General features: G+C 36.3%; 4 protein-coding genes across 4 annotated transcripts; 3 read left to right on the top strand and 1 right to left on the bottom strand.

The window, feature by feature from the left end:
* Positions 1-3,209: 3,209 nt before the first annotated feature.
* Positions 3,210-3,473, top strand: CBG25398 (the record flags this gene model as incomplete). The annotated part of the gene is made up of 1 exon (XM_045241273.1): positions 3,210-3,473. One exon carries the CDS (start codon positions 3,210-3,212, stop codon positions 3,471-3,473), a length of 264 nt encoding a protein of 87 aa, XP_045098795.1.
* A 197-nt stretch (positions 3,474-3,670) lies between these two features.
* Positions 3,671-5,817, bottom strand: Cbr-bath-25 (the record flags this gene model as incomplete). Its single annotated transcript, XM_045241272.1, has 4 exons — positions 3,671-3,781; positions 3,833-3,973; positions 5,183-5,549; positions 5,762-5,817. The coding sequence occupies 4 exons, from the start codon at positions 5,815-5,817 to the stop codon at positions 3,671-3,673; spliced, it is 675 nt and encodes a 224-aa protein (XP_045093771.1).
* Positions 5,818-7,636: 1,819 nt separating this feature from the next.
* Positions 7,637-11,829, top strand: CBG08450 (the record flags this gene model as incomplete). Its single annotated transcript, XM_002640358.2, has 5 exons — positions 7,637-7,663; positions 8,287-8,772; positions 9,855-10,328; positions 10,568-10,759; positions 11,455-11,829. The coding sequence occupies 5 exons, from the start codon at positions 7,637-7,639 to the stop codon at positions 11,827-11,829; spliced, it is 1,554 nt and encodes a 517-aa protein (XP_002640404.2).
* A 1,922-nt stretch (positions 11,830-13,751) lies between these two features.
* On the top strand, positions 13,752-17,252 carry CBG08451 (the record flags this gene model as incomplete). The annotated part of the gene is made up of 4 exons (XM_002640359.2): positions 13,752-13,833; positions 14,075-14,169; positions 16,788-16,949; positions 17,232-17,252. 4 exons carry the CDS (start codon positions 13,752-13,754, stop codon positions 17,250-17,252), a joined length of 360 nt encoding a protein of 119 aa, XP_002640405.2.
* Positions 17,253-18,308: the final 1,056 nt, after the last annotated feature.

The raw sequence follows: 18,308 nt of genomic DNA, 5'->3' as shown, positions 1-18,308 counted from the left end.
TTCAAATATACGAAACTCTGTTCTATTAACCATTTAAACACTCAAATACAAGTTTTTGTTTTTTGTTTCATGCAAAAAAGCGCAAAGCTGTGACTTTCGAAACGTCGTCTTTCGAAAAGTCGCGGAGCCGGAAAGAGCTGTTTCTTTCTTGTATTCCAGGAATAAGGCGGTGACATTTTCTTTTAAATTTATTAAAAGAAAATTTGAAACAATATGAATTGCATAACATTTTGAATGATAATTCAAGCTCTTGAACATCAACCGCGCAAACCGGAAGTGCAACTCTTTCAATGGAAGCGACAGACTTAAAGTTTCAGGTCCAACTTGTTTTGAGAAAATGGAGAAATACAAGAGTTCGTCAAAAATGCCGTAACCACTTCAATAGAATATTGTCGAATTAAAAAAAAACTGAGACCTGGAAAATTTCGCGTGCGGCTTCCCGGTCCATTTTCGAAGCCTTGCCTCAAAATCACTACAGTAGTAAATGAAACTTATTTCTGTGAATTCAGTGGGCTTTTCCGAACAAAATTTAGATTTCTTGGTATAAAAATGATCGCTAGCATCTCTAGAATCTGTTTTTCATCGAAAAACCGAACTTAATTGCGAAAGTAGCTCGAACGAGGCGAATGTCTGAAATATTACGTTTTTGCCGCACTTTTTCGTAGATCAAAAAGAGCTACGCCTTTCAAATTCTCATAGTGAGGTCCCACTTTTTTTAAGTCGACAATACCTCTCTCCCCCAACCGTACACTTTGAGTCAATTTGTCTCGGTTCCTGTGAAATACCGTAAAACCTCTAATAGAACGACACCCGGATCGNNCACTTTGAGCCTATATATCTCATTTCTTTTGAAAGATATCAAAAAGTGGTTAACTAGTAAAATGTTTATCAGGATATCAGCAACATTTTCCTAATTAGCCACTTTTTGATATCTTTTACAAAAAATGAGATATATAGGCTCAAAGTGGACGATCCCGGTGTCGTTCTATTAGAGGTTTTACGGTATATCAAAAATTGCCAACTGATAAAATGTTCATCATAATTCGAAAAATAGTTTGTCCATTGACCACTTTTTGGTATCTTTTACAGGAACCGAGATACATTGCCTCAAAGTTGCCGGTTTCGTACTTTTCTGTTAGTGTTTAGGGTATGTTAATTTCAAAGCGTCATAACTGGCTTCAAAATGTGTATTTTTGGAAAATACAAATTGCGGAATAAAGTGATCGAAATGATCTCCAAAATGACATAAAATACAATATAGTCGCTCCATGCCACCTCTTGTAGCCTTTGATAGAGCTCCGTATTTGCTCTAGTAGAAGCCCACCCTAGACATGCACTTTGAGCTCGATTATCTCGATTCCTCTAAGAAATATAAAAATTCTGTCAACTAACAAAACATTTTTGACATTATGATGAACATTTTATCGATGGACTACTTTTTGATATCTTTCCAAGTAACTGAGATATTTGAGCTCAAAGAGCACGTATTGGGTCGGCTTCTATTAGAGCCGCCTCCTCTCTCCCGTATTGTTTCCTCTGAACCTTGTCAAATACATATTCCTTCTGGGAAATAATTATCTTCTTCAGAACTATTAGGTTGATAAGGAAGTTTCTTTCTTTTTGGCAGTGTTGTTTTTGACGCTCAATATCTGTTTATCCAAGTGGTTTAGCGGGCCAAATTTTTTTTTGTTGGAGAGCTGTGTTCAGTGTTTATCAGGTCCTAGATTTTCAACCTTTTATCTCTATTCGTATCGGAGAAATGACGATTCTTTCGGACCTTATCCGACTTCTCATTCGCACCATGATTATATTTTAAATTTGTTTTGGTCTTCGAACGCCTGGTATTCGCATACAAGTGGTGGATGTATATAAGGGACATGTTCCGTCATCGCCTGCCATCAGCGTTTGGTTCGAAAAATTCCTCCCAGGAGAGTTCAGTTTGAAAGATGGCAACGGCCTAGTGAGCCGGATCTTTATCAATTGCCAAATGTCGTGGAGATGGATCCATTTCAAACCACTCGTAAAATGTAAAAGGCATTATCCGATAGTCAACCAAGTATGGTGAACGGTCTCTTGGCAAAACCAAAAACTGGGTTGATTCGTACCTTATGTTTTTAAAGACTACGATATGAATCGCCATGTGGACATGAGCGTGGTTCTCCTATCATGTCTTCGTATGTTCAGTTGGGTGAAGGATCTAATTATCTTAGATGATAAGTGGGTAACTTACTCTATCAATGTGCGGAAGGGTCAGTAGATTGACAAAGAAGAGCTAGCTCTGGACGCCCCGGAACCCAAATTTCCCGGAAAAATGGGTATGCTATGAGTTTGATGGTCGGTCAAAGTAATGGAGACCGGGCGCTTTTAAATGAAAATACCACTATAATTGCCGCCTTGTGGAGTTCCTAATTAGAACAATTAAGTTTGGCAGTCCAATCAAAACGAGGAGAAAAAACCAAAGTTCGCTTCCAGCACGACAGTGCGAAATGGCCTGTGACTAGAGAGATCAGCCAAAACATCATGTCGCCTGGCTGAACTATTTTTTTGCACCGGTCGTATTCTCTGGATTTTGCTATTTCGGATAAATGGTCGTTTGGAGCTCTCAAATGTCATCTTGATAGAAAAAAAAACTTCAATTAAAAAGATGACCCCAAAAAGGAGTTGGCTCACTTTTTCAATCGCAGTCCTCGTCATTCTGAGCCGATGGAACCAGGAAATTACCAGAGCATTGACAGACAACTGTTGATACTAATGGACAGCACGTTCATAGATCTAGCCCGCTCCGCATTGAGAAAACTTCGATCAAACTTTTGCCAAAAAAGAAAGAAACTTTCTTATCAACCTAATATAAATGCTGTCGTAAAGTAGACCTGTCATATCGTTAGTACCACCCCACCTAGATCTGTCTTCACCCTCTAGAATGCCACTACGATTAAGATTAATTCCATTCTTCCCCCAACATTTTTCCAGACGACCTTCTGTATGGACGTCGGAAAATATATATTTGATTTTCCTGTAAATTCTACAATTCCTATTCTAAACCATCCTATTCATCTCGCATTACCACTTCGGAAATCTCGCTCGGCCAGTGCTCTTCCTCATTCACCGCTTGCACCAATGGCCAACCTCATGCGAGAAGGAAGACCCAGGCCGATCTCTTATCCACCGTATAGCTCGAACCACAATTGTGTACAGAAGCGAAGACGACGATGAGGGATCTGGTGAGACTCGGTTTTTGCAGTATTCGATATGTGTTAATGGAATCCGACAAGCAGCGACATAAAGCGATGGTTACGTTTTCTACGAGGATGGGTGCATTCCAATCGAGGACTCTCCTGAATGTCAACTGGCTGCCGACACCGAAGAAGAGCCTTACGATAGTTTTGACTGTTCATCGAAACAGGACGGAATTTCCTCGATCGGCTGCGCAAACCAGTTTGTCAACTGTGTATCAGGACAAACCTATCACATGATACTCCAGTTTGCGAAAACGACGGATTCTTCTCGCTCAGCTAGTACTCTTCCTCATTCATCGATTGGACCAATGGACGCGAATTAGTCATGTTCTGCGTGCGCAGCCGGACTCAAGTTCTCTTATGCTAACCAGCGATGCGACTGATCTTGTGAAACAAATACATTTTATTTTTGAAAAAAAAAATTCAATAAAATTTTAAGCTTTCTTCAACATCGAACGCGCCAATCGGAAGTCCAACTCCTTCAATGGAATCAACAGAATATCGGGAATATCCGCGATCGTTCTCACTTCGTTTAGACATTTTTGCTGAAAAATATTTTCTGTTTGAGCGTTTTTTATTGGAAGTCTACAATTTACTTTCAAATCTTCGAGAAGATACTGTACAGCGAGTCTTGTTTTAGTTTTCAGTGAAATTTTTGTTGGGAAAATCATCAAATACTCTTCACATCGTCTAGTGGCAGTTGGAGTGTCGAACATGTCTGCCAGACGGAGAATCTGCTCAATGTTTTGATCTGGAAATTTGACGGAAATTCAAAAAGCTAGACATTTTCATATTTTAAGTTTCAATCTTCAATAAAAACGTGCACAATCGGAAATTTTTTGATAGTGAACACGTGGGTTCAGGCGAGGGGGTCAGAAAGCGCGCCCCAGTAAATTTTTCAAAAATTCTCATTTGGCTGCCGGCGCTTGTTGACTGACAATCATATGCATTAGGCCGACACGTTTATTTTTTCAATATTTTTCGATGTTTTCGTTCGTTTTCGCTCTTTTTTTCTCGTTTTTTTCTCGTTTTTTCCCTATTCCATTTCCCCATTTTTCCCACCACGTGAAATCCACTTGTCATTTTGAATTAGTTAATTTCGGCTGGCCTACGAGTTAGCTGGGGCGAGCTTTCTGACCCCCTCGCCTGAACCCACGTGAGTGAACCTTTTATGCATTTACCGTAAAACCTGTAATAGACATGATCTCTAACTTATTACTTTGAGCCAATTTATCTCGGTTCCTCTGAAAGATAACAAAAAGCCTTAACTGACAAAAAGTTTATCATAAAATCAACAATATTTTATCAGTTTATGACTTTTTGATATCTTTGACAGGAACCAAGAAAAATAAGCTAAAAGTTAATAGTTAGAGAACCTTTCTATTACAAGGTTTACTGTAGTTTCGAATCTTTAAAAAATCCGATTTTTTTCAAAAAGTCCATACTTGTAAAATTCCGGGCCGGACCGGGCCTGAGGAAATTTTCAAGGCCCGGGCCCGGCCCGGAAGGCCCGGTGTCAAAAATTCTGTATTTTTGAGCCAAATTTTGAGCTCTCAATATAATTTTTTCCATTTTTTTTTCGTATTTCGGATTGTTTGTCTGTCTGATCAAAAAAGATCGAAAAACTCGAAAAAAATTTTTTTGCTCGAAAAAAAATCACATAAGGGCCCCTCTTATGTGTTTTTTGGAAATTTCGAAACTAGTGAAATGACGGGCCCGCCGGGCCGGACCGTTACAAGTATGAAAAAGTCTAACCGGTGATCGATGATTCTCCGTGTAGGACTTCTAAATAGAACTGAAAAGATTCAGAATCGACGTCTTCTAAACGAATTTCCGATTTTGCGGATTCTAAGAAATTACCGAGAAATAAGGCTCGGAAATAGGAGGATTGGAAGGAGAGAAACTGAAAAAATAGAAAATTTTTTAAAAAAATTATGAATTCTCACCAATCTCGACATATAAAACTTCTTATCCTCAACAACTAAAACCACATCTGAAACATCTTGATCATCGAATTTTCTGGAACTTTTTCTTCGAATTTCTTTCAATTCTACATTGCATTCCATTCGAATCGATCCATTCACCAGAAACTTGTTTTCGACATCCTCCCAATTCATAAAATCCCATCCATATCCATCATTTCCATCTTTTAAATCCAAAATCTTGAATGACGTCTTCTTAATTTTCTCTTCTGTTCCCAATGCCGATACTAATTTCATCTCGAAGAAAACTTGAAAATTTTCAGATTTTTCAGTTTTTTTACAGCATAAAAATGCCGCAAAGTCTGGGCCAGATCGTTGGATTTTTATTCTCCTGAAATATACCATCTAACAGAACGTCACCCAACTTCAAACCCATGTATCTCATTTCCCGTAAAAGATATCAAAAACCTGTCAACTAATAAAATGTTGGTGATATTATGGTAAACATTTTGCCAGTTTATTACTTTATGATACCTTTACCAGAAAATGAGATAAATGGGCTTAAAGTTGAGGGTTTTAAAATTCTGGAAAATATCAGCTCACCATGGAATTCCAAAATGAATTTCAGCCGGACTATACCGTTTTTCCCGGTTAATCATAGTACAAAAATTTGGGAATTCATATTCTAATTTGAATTTCTTCTCCGGAAGAATCGACATTTTTATTGGGGTCAGTAGGAAAAATAGAAATTGAAAACAGTGATAAACTGATAAGAAAATCAAAAATTCGTTTCTTTAAATATGTTGACTCAAACATTTTTTCCTTTGACGTAAAATGGAAATCAGGTGGTGAACTATTGTTTTTTTTTTGAGAGGAAATTATTCATCCGGGAATTAAAATATTACGTCAATCGGCTGAAATTCTGAAATTTTGATATTCTGAAATTCTGAGATTCTGAAATTTTGATATTCTGAAATTTTGATATTCTGAAATCCTGAAATTCTGAAATTTTGATATTCTGAAATTCTGAGATTCTGATATTCTGAAATTTTGATATTCTGAAATTCTGAGATTCTGAAATCCTGAAATTCTGAAATCCTGAAATTCTGAAATTTTGATATTCTGAAATTCTGAAATCCTGAAATTCTGAGATTCTGAGATTCTGAGATTCTGAGATTCTGAGATCCTGAGATTCTGAGATTCTGAGATTCCGAAATCCTGAAATTCTGAAATCCTGAAATTCTGAAATTTTGATATTCTGAAATTTTGATATTCTGAAATTCTGAGATTCTGAAATCCTGAAATTCTGAAATCCTGAAATTCTGAAATTTTGATATTCTGAAATTCTGAGATTCTGAAATCCTGAAATTCTGAAATCCTGAAATTCTGAAATTTTGATATTCTGAATGTCTGAGATTCTGATATTCTGAAATTTTGATATTCTGAAATTCTGAGATTCTGAAATCCTGAAATTCTGAAATCCTGAAATTCTGAAATTTTGATATTCTGAAATTCTGAAATCCTGAAATTCTGAGATTCTGAGATTCTGAGATTCTGAGATTCTGAGATCCTGAGATTCTGAGATTCTGAGATTCTGAGATTCTGAGATTCTGAGATTCTGAGATTCTGAGATTCTGAGATTCTGAGATTCTGAGATTTAATTTCAGATATTCAAAATTATCCGAATATCAGAGTCTTCGAATTTCAAAATTCTATGAGAGTTTCGAAAATAAAAGAACGAAAAAAAACGAAATTCCCGAATTCAGTCTTCTCGATCCTATCCGATCCTATCCGATCCCAAATCCTACAGTAGCATACATTTAAAAAAAGAAGATGAGATAAATTAGTAAAGGTCACAGTTAACTGTCTCTTCTTTTCCCGCCCAGAGAACACTCTCTCACTCTCTACCACTCTCTCAAAAATCAACACTCTCTAAGCCCCCAGAATGTCTATTTTCTCTCTCCGCACAAATTGAAATCATCAGTTTTTCGGAGTGTCCCCCTCTGTCCCTCTGCACCCTCCCTGCGTCCATTTCGACGCTTTTTTCTCTCTTTTTCTTTTCCCTCTCCCCTATTTTCTATATTATTTCTTTCTTCAACCCCCGTGTCATGCAAAATCATTCTCCCATTTTCTCTTGTCCTTCTTCTTCTTTTTCTTTTTCTTCTTTTTCTTCCGTATCGTTTCGGACAAAACAGAATCTTCCAGGTCATTCCAATTTCCTTGTTTTTATTTCTTTTTTTTTCGTAATTTTTTTATTTAGAAACCTTTTGATCTACACAGTTTTTTGCAGTTTTTGCTCTTTTTCTCATTAAATTTGACCCATTTTTTGAGTTTTTCCTCATTTTTTTCTCACCATTTTTTTCTGCGGATTTTTTGCCTTATTTTTTCTATTTTTTTCCAATTTTGTAATAATCAAATTTTTTCAGAATTACTCCCGAATTGTGTCGTAGTTTTAGTGGAAGTAGTCGAAGGAGAAGGATGACACCGAAATCGAAAAATGAGGAGGTCAGCGCTTTTTTCTTTTTAATTTTTCTAAAAATCGTTTCTCCCATATTCTAGTAGGTCTGAATAATTTTTTTAAAAAGATGGAAAAGTCGAAAGAGTCGAAAAATCTCTGAAAATTGAAATATTTGAATTAGAAGTGAATTTGGAAACCAAAGAAAAAAATTTGATAAATGAAAACGAAAACTGAAATTTTTAGAATGAATTTCTTAAAATTCAGTTAAAAGCTGAATGATTTGAATTGCTTTTAAATAAAAAAAAGATAATTTAAAAAAATCTGAAAATGAAAATTTTCAGAGAACTTTCATTTTCAAAGAAAGATTTTCAAAAAATCTTAAAATCCCGAAAATTCGAAAATCACCAGAAATTTGAAATAATACCTCAATATTTTCTAGAGTATTTTTACTACCAAACCACTAACTTTGAGATCAATTATCTTGGCTCCTAAAAGAGATATCAAAAATTTGTCAACTGATAAAATGTTGGTGATATTATGGTAGATAATTCATTAGTTGACAACTTTTTGATATCTTTGACAGGAACCGCGATAGATTGGCTCAAAGTTGATGGTTTGGATGGGCTTCTATTAGAGAAACTACGTTTTGTTTTAACTATCTTTTTTCCAGACTCGAAAACCGGAATCTCTTCATCCGACGCATCATTCCTCACCTCCTTCCTCCCAACCTCTCCCCCAGGATCCCCCAGGACCTCCTCAACCATCATCACCTCCATCCAGGGAGAATTGTGAGTGCTGTCGGAGGTTACTTGAGCATGCAACGCCGTATGTGGCTTATGTGAATGTCAGTAAATCGGATGTAGTGTACGATAGAACACTTTGTTTGTACAAATTGGAATCACCACCACCACCTCCTCCGACGTCTTCGACATCTCATACTCCAGATTCTCAGCCTTCGTCCTCCTCGAATCCTCCGAATAATAATAACAATCCATATCCTCCACCAGTGCTGCCAAAAGTCAAACGAATATTGGATCGATTTGAAGAAGCGAAATTGTGGGATTTGATGGGATTAAATCAGCAAATGTACAAGAAATTGCCTGCCGAATTAACAAAGATCTCGCCGAAGCGAATGGTTTTTAGGAAATGTGCATATGTGAGTCTTATCCTATTTTTATGTTAGACAGAATTATTTTTTCAAAGGAAAATAGAAAACATAAAATCAAAACAAAAATCAATTTCAAAAACTGAAAAAAACTCATGCTTGCTGTAAAGTATTTTCGTTCTCTCGGTTTTTTAGATTAGATTTTTTGTTGAAAAACTTTGAATTGAAGCACTTTTGAAATCATTTTTACCGTACAAAACTCAATTTTTTAAAAGAAAAAAAATATTCGAAGTTTTGAAACTTACAATTAGGAGATTTTGGATAGCTTCGTAAATTTTTATTAATCAGGAACTCTTGAATTTCTGAAACTCTCTAAATTTGTGAAATTCCTAGAATTTCTGAATTTTCAAATTTCTCAATTATCTGGAACACTTCAGCTTCCAGATTTCTTGAAAATTTCAAAAGTTCTAGAAAGAAATTTTTACATTTTTGAATTTTCTGGACTTTCTAAGATTTTGGGATTTCAGAGTTTTCTGGAATTCTCGGAGTTTCTGAATTTTGAAATTTCTGGTATTACCGGAGTTTTCGGAACATCTGAATTTCCTGGACAATCTCAATTTTTGAATAACTGATAGTGAGTTTTCTGGAATTTCCAAGCTTTTCTAAACGTTCAAAATGTTCCGAGTTTTCTGGAAACTTTCAAAATTTTAGAAAAAATCAGAAATTCATAGATTTAGGAATTTAGAAAACTAATTTGAATGTTTAGAGTTTCTGAAGGTACTGTCTTGGAAATTTTAATCTTGGAAATTTTAGATTTTTTGAACTAGTGAAATTCTGGAATTTGAATTTTTTCGAAGTTCTTGGAATTTCCGAACTTCCAAAAATTGTGAGTTTCTGTATTTCTTGAATTTCTGAGTATTCGAGTTTTGTTTATTGTTCGAAGTTTTCCTAATAATCTGGATTTTCTGACTTTTGGAGATTTTGAGATTTTCAAGAATTTCTCTGAATTTCTAGTTTTTTTGGGAAACAAAAATATTGTATTATTTAGTGAAATCACATTTTTGTGCGGTTTATAATTTTACATTAAAAAACATCAAAACTTTAAAACAAAATAAAAGAAATCCCAATTCCAGCGCCTGCACAACACCCGACACTTTGATGTTCCGCTCAACAAAAAGTGCCGGATGACAAAAGAAGAAATTCTGAAGCAGAATTACGAGGATGATAAGAAGTTGATAAAGAAGAATCAAGCATTCAATTGTGTCTGGAACGACTGTCCCCACGCATTCCACGATCCTCAAGATATGCGAATCCATTACATGTTCGATCATGACTCCATCAAATTGTTCTGTTGTGGGACTCGCTACGAGAACTATGATGCTTATCTGGAACATTATGTGACGACGATGAATGGAGAGGGACATGCCACGTGGATGGCCAGAGAGTGTTGGGGATGTAATATTCGATTGGTTGATGCTGCATCGTTCTACACACATGCTGAAGAGTGTGAAGCACAAATCAACCCATTTCCATGTCCGGATCCGTTGTGTGGAATACGATTCGAATATTTGACTGATGTGGTGGATCATTTTTATATTTGGCATGATGTGAGTTTTCAGAAAAAAATATGAAAGTTTTGGGCTTGAAAGCTTTACCCAAGGTTTCGTTCTAAATCCCGGAGTTTCAGAAGTCAGAGTTCGGGTTCAGAGTATTTGAAAATTGAAAGGATTACTGTATATTAAAAAACAATCGAAGATATTTGGGTTTAAAAAAGAGAAATTACGGTGGCTTTGAACCTTTGACATTACGAAAATATATTTTTGAGCAAGACGAAAATTTTTTCCAGAAATCCGGTGCTATTGTGTGCAATGAAGTGGTCTACCCAACGCGTGAATCCATTGAGCCCGATCTCAAAATGCTGGATGACGGTCAGCTGGTGATCAATTTTCCATTGCGATCTATCTACACGTGTCACATGTGCAATATCCAGTTCGCCAGTGAAAAGTACTATCAAGAGCATGTTAGTGTGCATTTGAAGGTGAGCGAAGGATACTTTTTAAGTTTGGGTTGTTCGAAAAATGAGGTTTCCAATTACGGGAATTATTTGAATCCCTCCAACTATGCCTTTTTTAGATACTCACTATTAGCAAAAAATGTTTTAAATCAAATTTTTTATGTTCGACCTAAATTTCTGTTGACACAGCTGGCAACATGAACTGCTATACAGTTGGTTAGTTAACAAGTTCATAACCAGAAAATGATCAGGAAGAGCCCAGCCAAACTGTCACCTTCGGCTCAATTATCACAGCTCCTGTGAAAGATATCAAAAGTTTGTCAACTAATAAATTATTCATCATAATATCAACAACATTTTTTTCCAGCTGTAATCTTTTCGCTATCCTGCAACGAGATAATTGATCTCAAAGTTGATAGTTTGGGTGGTTCTATTACCGGAAATACAGTAGTATAAATATTTTGCTAGCTTATTTGTACAATAACTTGCTGAAGTTATCATGAAAAAGATAACATCTAAAACTTTGGAAATTATCTTTTTTTTTTGAAATCAGAGGGTATAAAGTTGCTAACTACCAACATGGAGTGTCTGAAATCTCTGAAACTTTCAGACTAAAAAAAACTTAAACTAACTATTCAGACACTAAATTGACTACTTTAAACTAAGAGGAACATTGTGAAACATAATCAAATTATCTAGTATAAAATCCCTTTTTCCAGAACCCCCACCTTTGGCTCATTCCAACAATGCTCCACTGCTCCCACTGTCATATCAAAAACTGCCCAAGCCAACGTCTATCCGTCATCAATTTTATCCCAAAACTCATCGAAACGATTCGCGACATCCCAGTATACAAATGTGAAAGCAATCCGTGTCTCCTAATCTGGCGTATGTGTCTGGCAAAAGACTTTTGCGAAGTCATGGAACGAATTCTGCTCAAATTGGTGGACGAGCATCGACGGCTCGCCATCGAGCAACAGTTTTTGGATCAAACTGGTATCCGGATTGCGATGCGAATCTTCCCAAAATTCTGGACGACCTATTTTTCTTGTTCTCAGTCCCATACAAAACGCATGCGGGTGATGAAGACATGATTGCGAAATGGCCAGCGATGGAGCTGGCAAGAGGAGATGTTGAATTGCATGTTAAAATGGATTAGGAGGATCCTTTGGAATTCAGGGTTTTGGTTCAATTAATTATTCCGGTTTTTTAGAATACAAAAAAGAGGTACTTATTCCATAAATCACTTGTCTTTCTTCCCATTTCCACACCCAACCCCCCCCCCCCTATACGTTGTCATTTTTCGAATTTTTGCCAAGTTTTATCAAATTTATATGCATCGAATGAATTTTTTTTATTTTATAGAGAGTGTCATTTTTACAGCAGAAAAAAAACAGGAAATTCGATGAAAAACAGTGAAAATCGAGAAAAGGAATTCGGAAAAAAATTTGGTTACAGTAATTATCATTGTGGGACCTTCGGAAGCGGTCACAGGCGTCTCTCCGGTTTTTTGTGTACAAAAAAGTACAATAGATTCCATGATTTTTTTGGTACAAATAATCTACATATCTATTGTATTGTTGATACGAACGATACGTGTATATGAATATGAATCATGTCTTCTTCCTCTCCCATCGATTGTTGTCCCTCATATGTATATGTATTCATTTTCCACATACATATACAGTCTGTGCTTCTATACATTTTTTTTGAAATTCAGACTACGAAATTTCCTAATCCGTACTATTCTATCTGAATATCGATTCGCGAGAAAACTGCAAAAAAGAAATCCATTCATATTTTGAGCAGCCAATGCCACGACTGTCATGGTCTAAAAATCCGATAGCTGGATAATCCGATAGTTCATGACAGTGGTACATTGTCTACTCGAAATTTTTGAAAGATACGTGTACGTATATGTGTCTGTGAGTCCTGATGTCCCGGTTTAAAGAAACACTTTCAGGTGAATCTAGAGATTTGCGGAGTATGAAAATTTTCACAAGTTTTTGGAAATTGGAATATTCCCCATAATCCTTAAAATCTAGTCCGGGGCCTAGGGATCCATACTTTCTGCATTTCTAGGCCACCAGGTTGATTTACAGTTTAGGAAGCTAAAGACGAAGACAACGAGACGCTCTAACTGTCTGCGTTTCTCCAAAACTTCAAATGACCGCATCTCGCCTTCTAGAGAAGCTAGGAATTAGAAATTTAGACTGAAATGTGTAAAATTTCAAGAAGCACATTTCTCAAAGTCAAAAACTTACTAGTAAGTTAGAGGTTTTCGGCCATTTTGATCATTTTCAGGAATCCAGAGCTCGGCTGTCAAGTTTCCAAACACTTCAAACATTTTGAAGGGTGTAGAGAAGGCCTAAATTGAAAACTTTGCATTCAGAAAATTTTTTTAAAATTCTTAGTTTTTAAGCTATTTGCTGATTTCTGAAAGACCAATTTGCCAGTTTTTGGAAAGAAAACAGGTCTCTTTCAGAAATCGGAAAATTGCTGAAAATCTTGGAGTTTTCAAAACATCAAAATGACCGAAAATCTACTGAAAATTACGTTTTTGTAGATCCTACTGTTTATCTTTTGCTCGGCACTGTATGAACACTTTTATCTTTGAATCTAAATTTCAATTTCTGCAACATGAAAATATTCCGGTTTGATCAGCTCCCGAATTTCTATATTTCCGATCCCTAAATCACCAAAAATAAAATCGGGAACAGGTGTTGCCGAAAAACTGCACCGCAGCCTAAATCCACAAAAAAACGTGGTCAAGACCCGACCTCTCCTCTCTCAAAAAAGGGCTGCCGGAAACAACATTTTTGCAGCAGTCGAACTGCAAATATCGCCAAAAAAAGTAGGGGGAAACCATTTGCTGCAAAACCATGTGCACCCTGTCTATTTGATCAGATGTCGGGTACACGCCGCCTCCCGATTTGGTCTATTTTATATAAGAACTAAACAACCGAAAACATTCCATTTGAGATTCTCGGTTCACTCTCGAGACCTACCACCAATCATGACCTTCTCCTCCTCTCTTTTTTTGGTTCTTTTCGCTGGAATTATTATAATTTCTACTGTTCAAGCTCTCCCACCAAAAGGTTAGTTTTTGAGCGTTATTGTAGGTTTTGGTATCTGTTTTTATTATAAGTTTTCCATAACGATTTCTGGAAGGTTCCCATTAGAGCGCATTTTATAATTTATAATTTATTGATCAGAAGAAAATATGGCACAACAGTTATAACGGGAGTTCTAGATAAAATTCCTAACGAGATGAACCTAGAGAATGGGGAAGAAAATGGTAAACATGTAAGGCATTTGCCAAAAAAAGATTGAATTCAGGTTGCACATCCTGCCTAATGGTGCCGATTGAAGAGACCGAAAAAGCTGGAATTTCGAGCACCAACAAGACCAGAAACACCGAAACTGGATGCTTTGTAAGTTTGCAAATTTCCAAAATTACCGGAAATGCTAAAATAGAACTTTGATCTTACCTCTCTACAGTGTGTGCTATCGGTACGGTTTCGGTAACTTACCGGTAATTTACCGGTAAAATACCGGTAAATTTTTACCGGTACATTACCGGTATTTTACTGGTAAAATTACCGGTAATATACCGGTAAATTTACCGAAAACTACCGATAATTTCTAGGAAAATTTTCTGCGTTTTTTCAAAATTTGGAACAGCGACGTTTTAGAACCGCAACATTTTTGAACCGCGACGTTTCAGAACCGCGACGTTTTAGAACTGACCATTTCAAAACTGTTGCAAACTGTCAAAAAACTAGTGAAACAGCAGAAAAAACGTTCGTTTTTTTTCTAAAGAAATAAAGTTCCTCGAGGAATTTTTCGAGGAATGGATTCCTCGAAATTTCTCGAGAAACGACCCTTTCGTCTCCGCCATCTCCCCCCTCCCCCACCCTTGACTGCGCCTCTCTCTGTGTGTGCGCCTCCAAATGAGGGCGCGCGCTCACGGCTCCATTACTGGCTTCAGAAGAGAGATAGAGCCTTCTGATCTTCAGAAAACGTACTGTCCCAGGATCCTGAAGACGTCCCGAGCCACTAAAACTTTCATTCATCATAACTCGGTTCATTTTTACGCTAGAGAGTTTATCTTACCACCATTCGAACGCTCTCTTCAAGCTAAACACAATGAAATCCACTTCAGCACATAAAGTACGCGGCACATAAGATTTTTTGGAGGTTCTTACACGGCTTAATTTTGAAAAGCTAGCTCGGCAGCTAGGCGTATTATACGTAAAATCACGAGAGGAGTCTAATGGTATCGGTTGCCGAGCAAGAAAACTAACACAGAAAAAGTTATTTTTCGGAGCAGAAATAACCATACTTGCTAAAAATTCCGGCCCAGCCCGGGTAGACCCTGGCTGCGGCCCGGGCTGGAGAAAAATATTCCCGGCCCTGCCCGACCCGCCGATTCAGAGACCGAAAACTTCAAAATTTTTCTGTTGATTTTTGATATACTTTTGTCAAAACAATCATTTTAAAACCCGCCTACTTTATGTTCTAAAGTTGCTTTCATTGTGTTAAGCTTGAAGAGAGCGTTCGAATGGTGGTAAGATGAACTTTCTTTTAAAATGAACCAAGTTATGATGAATAGAAGTTTTAGTGGTTCGGGACGTCTTCAGGATTCTGGGACAGTATGCATTCTGAAGATCAGAAGGCTCTATCTCTCTTCTGAAGCCAGTTATAGAGCCGTGAGCGCGCGCCCTCATTTGGAGGAGCACACACAGAGAGAGGCGCAGTCAAGGGGGGGGGGGGAAGACACACTGGTGTAGTCCTCGAGGAAAATAAAAATTTTACCGAAAATTTACCGGTAACTTACCGGTAATTTACCGGTAAAATACCGGTAAATTTTCGGTAGTTTTCAAATTTACCGGTAGGTTACCGGTAAATTTCGGTAAATTTTTACCGGTAAATTACCGGTAAAATTACCAAAAAAGCCGTTACCAGTAAGTGACAATCGGTTGTCACACGCCTCTCTAATAGAAGCCCATCCAGACCGCCAACTTTGCGCTCAATTATTTCGATACCTGTGAAAGACATAAAAAGTGGTCAACTGTTAACTTATTTATCGTAATATCACCAATACTTTATCAGTTGACAAAATTTTGATATCTCTCCTAGTAATCGAGATAATTGAGCTCAAAGTGCGATATAGGATTGGAGTCATATTAGAGCATTTACGGTAGCTACAGTAACCCTTTCTTAAAATTTCGCTGAAACCCACCAATGAAATTTAGAACTCTGTAGCCATGATTTGGACTTTTTTCTAATGATGGTTTAAAATTTCCACTATAAGTTTTGGTAGAAAGTGTAAAATTTTTTGAGAGTATCCTAGAAGTTTTCAGTAATTGCGGTTTACAGAAATTAAAACATGAAATCATGGGCTTTGTGGGATTCATGGTGTTAATGAGGAGTATGGGTTTTATCGGGTTTATGGGGTTTTTTTGGGTTGCATGAAAAAGTGTACATAAGCTTTATATAAAAGTGTATTTACCGTAAAACCTCTAATAGAACGACACCCGGATCGTCCACTTTGAGCCTATATATCTCATTTTCTGTAAAAGATATCAAAAAGTGGCTAACTAGTAAAATGTTGCTGATATCCTGATAAACATTTTACTAGTTAACCACTTTTTGATATCTTTCAAAAGAAGTGAGATATATAGGCTCAAAGTAGACGATCCGGGTGTCGTTCTATTAGAGGTTTTACGGTAAGCTAAATCCCTACCGTGTTTGCTCTTATTGAAGCCCACCCTATAAGTGTACATTTAGCTCAATTCCCTCAAGGAGTTCCCATGAGAGATATCAAAAAGGGATCAATTATATAATTGTTTATCAAAATACCACCAATATACCAATATTTTATCAATTGAAAAAATGTTGATATCTCTTAAAGAAGCCGAGATAATTGAACTCAGTTTCAGCTCAAAGTTCAAGTATAGGATGGGCTTCTATCAAAGCTAACATCCCCCCCCCCTTAAACCTTGGAAGTCACTCATATTTCTGAAATTTCAAAATTCAAAATTTCCAGGTTCAAACCGTACAATGTATGTCCAAGGAAAACGATTCCGACACCTACATCCAATTCAACAAAGGTCGTAAAGGCCTATTCGCTGCCGTTCAACAAACGATTCAACTGATTTGTAACGAAGAAGGAAAATGGGAATTCCGTCATTCGAAACTGACACTTACCGTCAGTTCATTGACATGTCTATCCACTTGATTTCCTCATATTGCTCATCCTTATTTTTAGGATTACTGTAGATGTATAGGGGAGGAAGTGAGAGAAGTGTCCATGTTTGTATATCAACTATTATAATAACAATTTCATTTTATAGTGTTTTTTTCAATTTTTTCCATCCATATGTGTACCTTGATTCTTGCCAAAGAAATTCTATTTTTTCTGAGTTTTCAACATATAAATGACGCTAATTAGTAAGTTTATTCAAATTACCCAAATTACCAAAGTTTCCAGAAACTTCTGGAACTATGCTAATTGTATTTTTAGCCCAATAATTTCAGATTTTCCTAGAACCAATCTTCTTTTGAGCCAATTCTGAAAAAATAAACATATCCGGTGTAAAATAATCCTTTTTTCAGACCCCTACTTGTTTTTTTCCTAGTAGTTATTTTTTCCATTAGCTGACCAACATCAGAAAAAATGTATTTATTTGATTTGCATGTATCAATAGGGTGAAAAACGTTGATAATAAGATTTTGACGGATTTGGTGGGTGCTAAAACACAAAAATGTCATGAGGAGATTATCAGGATTCATAAAAAATGTATGCGAAAAGGAAGTGGATTTCTTGGATCTCCAAAATTTGGTTTCAGTGGTTTACATGCTTTTTCAAAAAATGCTCTTTTGGTTTTTGATTTTCCAATCATCCACTGAAAAAAAACAAACCCAGAATAATTCATAACTCATTTTTGAGCGCTATCCAGTGATAATATCCCAAAATTTCAAGAAATTCTGAAATCCTGAGAAATTTGAAAATTTGGAAATTGCAAAGTTTCTTGTGAATTTCTGAATTTCTAAATTTCTGAATTTTTGAACTTCTGATTTTCTGATTTTCTGATTTTCTGATTTTCTGATTTTCTGATTTTCTGATTTTCTGATTTTCTGATTTTCTGATTTTCTGATTTTCTGATTTTCAGAATTTCAATTTTTCAGATTATCGATTTTTCTAGGCCACTTTTTGAACCGTAGTTAGAAGTTCTAAAGAATGTTCTAAAGAAGTTACCCTCTTGAGAGTACTCACACATACTTGCGTTATAAATAAATTATGACGCACTTTCAAAAAAGAAAAAAAAACTCTGATTTCGAAATTCCTTCTGGAAATTTCCATATAAAACGAATATCTTATCATCCTGTTTCGAAACAAAAAGTTGAAAGAAATTTTAGGATCAGAAGTTTGAAAATTATTTTACCGTACCCTCTCTAATACTTCTCTAAAAGAAGCCCACCCTAATCGCCAACTTTGAGCTCAATTATCTTGATTCCTGCGAAAGATATCAGAATTTTGTCAACTGATAAATTATTTATCATAATA

The sequence above is a fragment of the Caenorhabditis briggsae genome (genome assembly GCF_000004555.2).
Source record: "Caenorhabditis briggsae complete genome, chrI, whole genome shotgun sequence".
NCBI classification, from domain to species: domain Eukaryota; kingdom Metazoa; phylum Nematoda; class Chromadorea; order Rhabditida; family Rhabditidae; genus Caenorhabditis; species Caenorhabditis briggsae.
The sequence above is the reverse complement of the archived record's forward strand: the minus strand, read 5'-3'. Positions and strand labels throughout refer to the sequence as shown.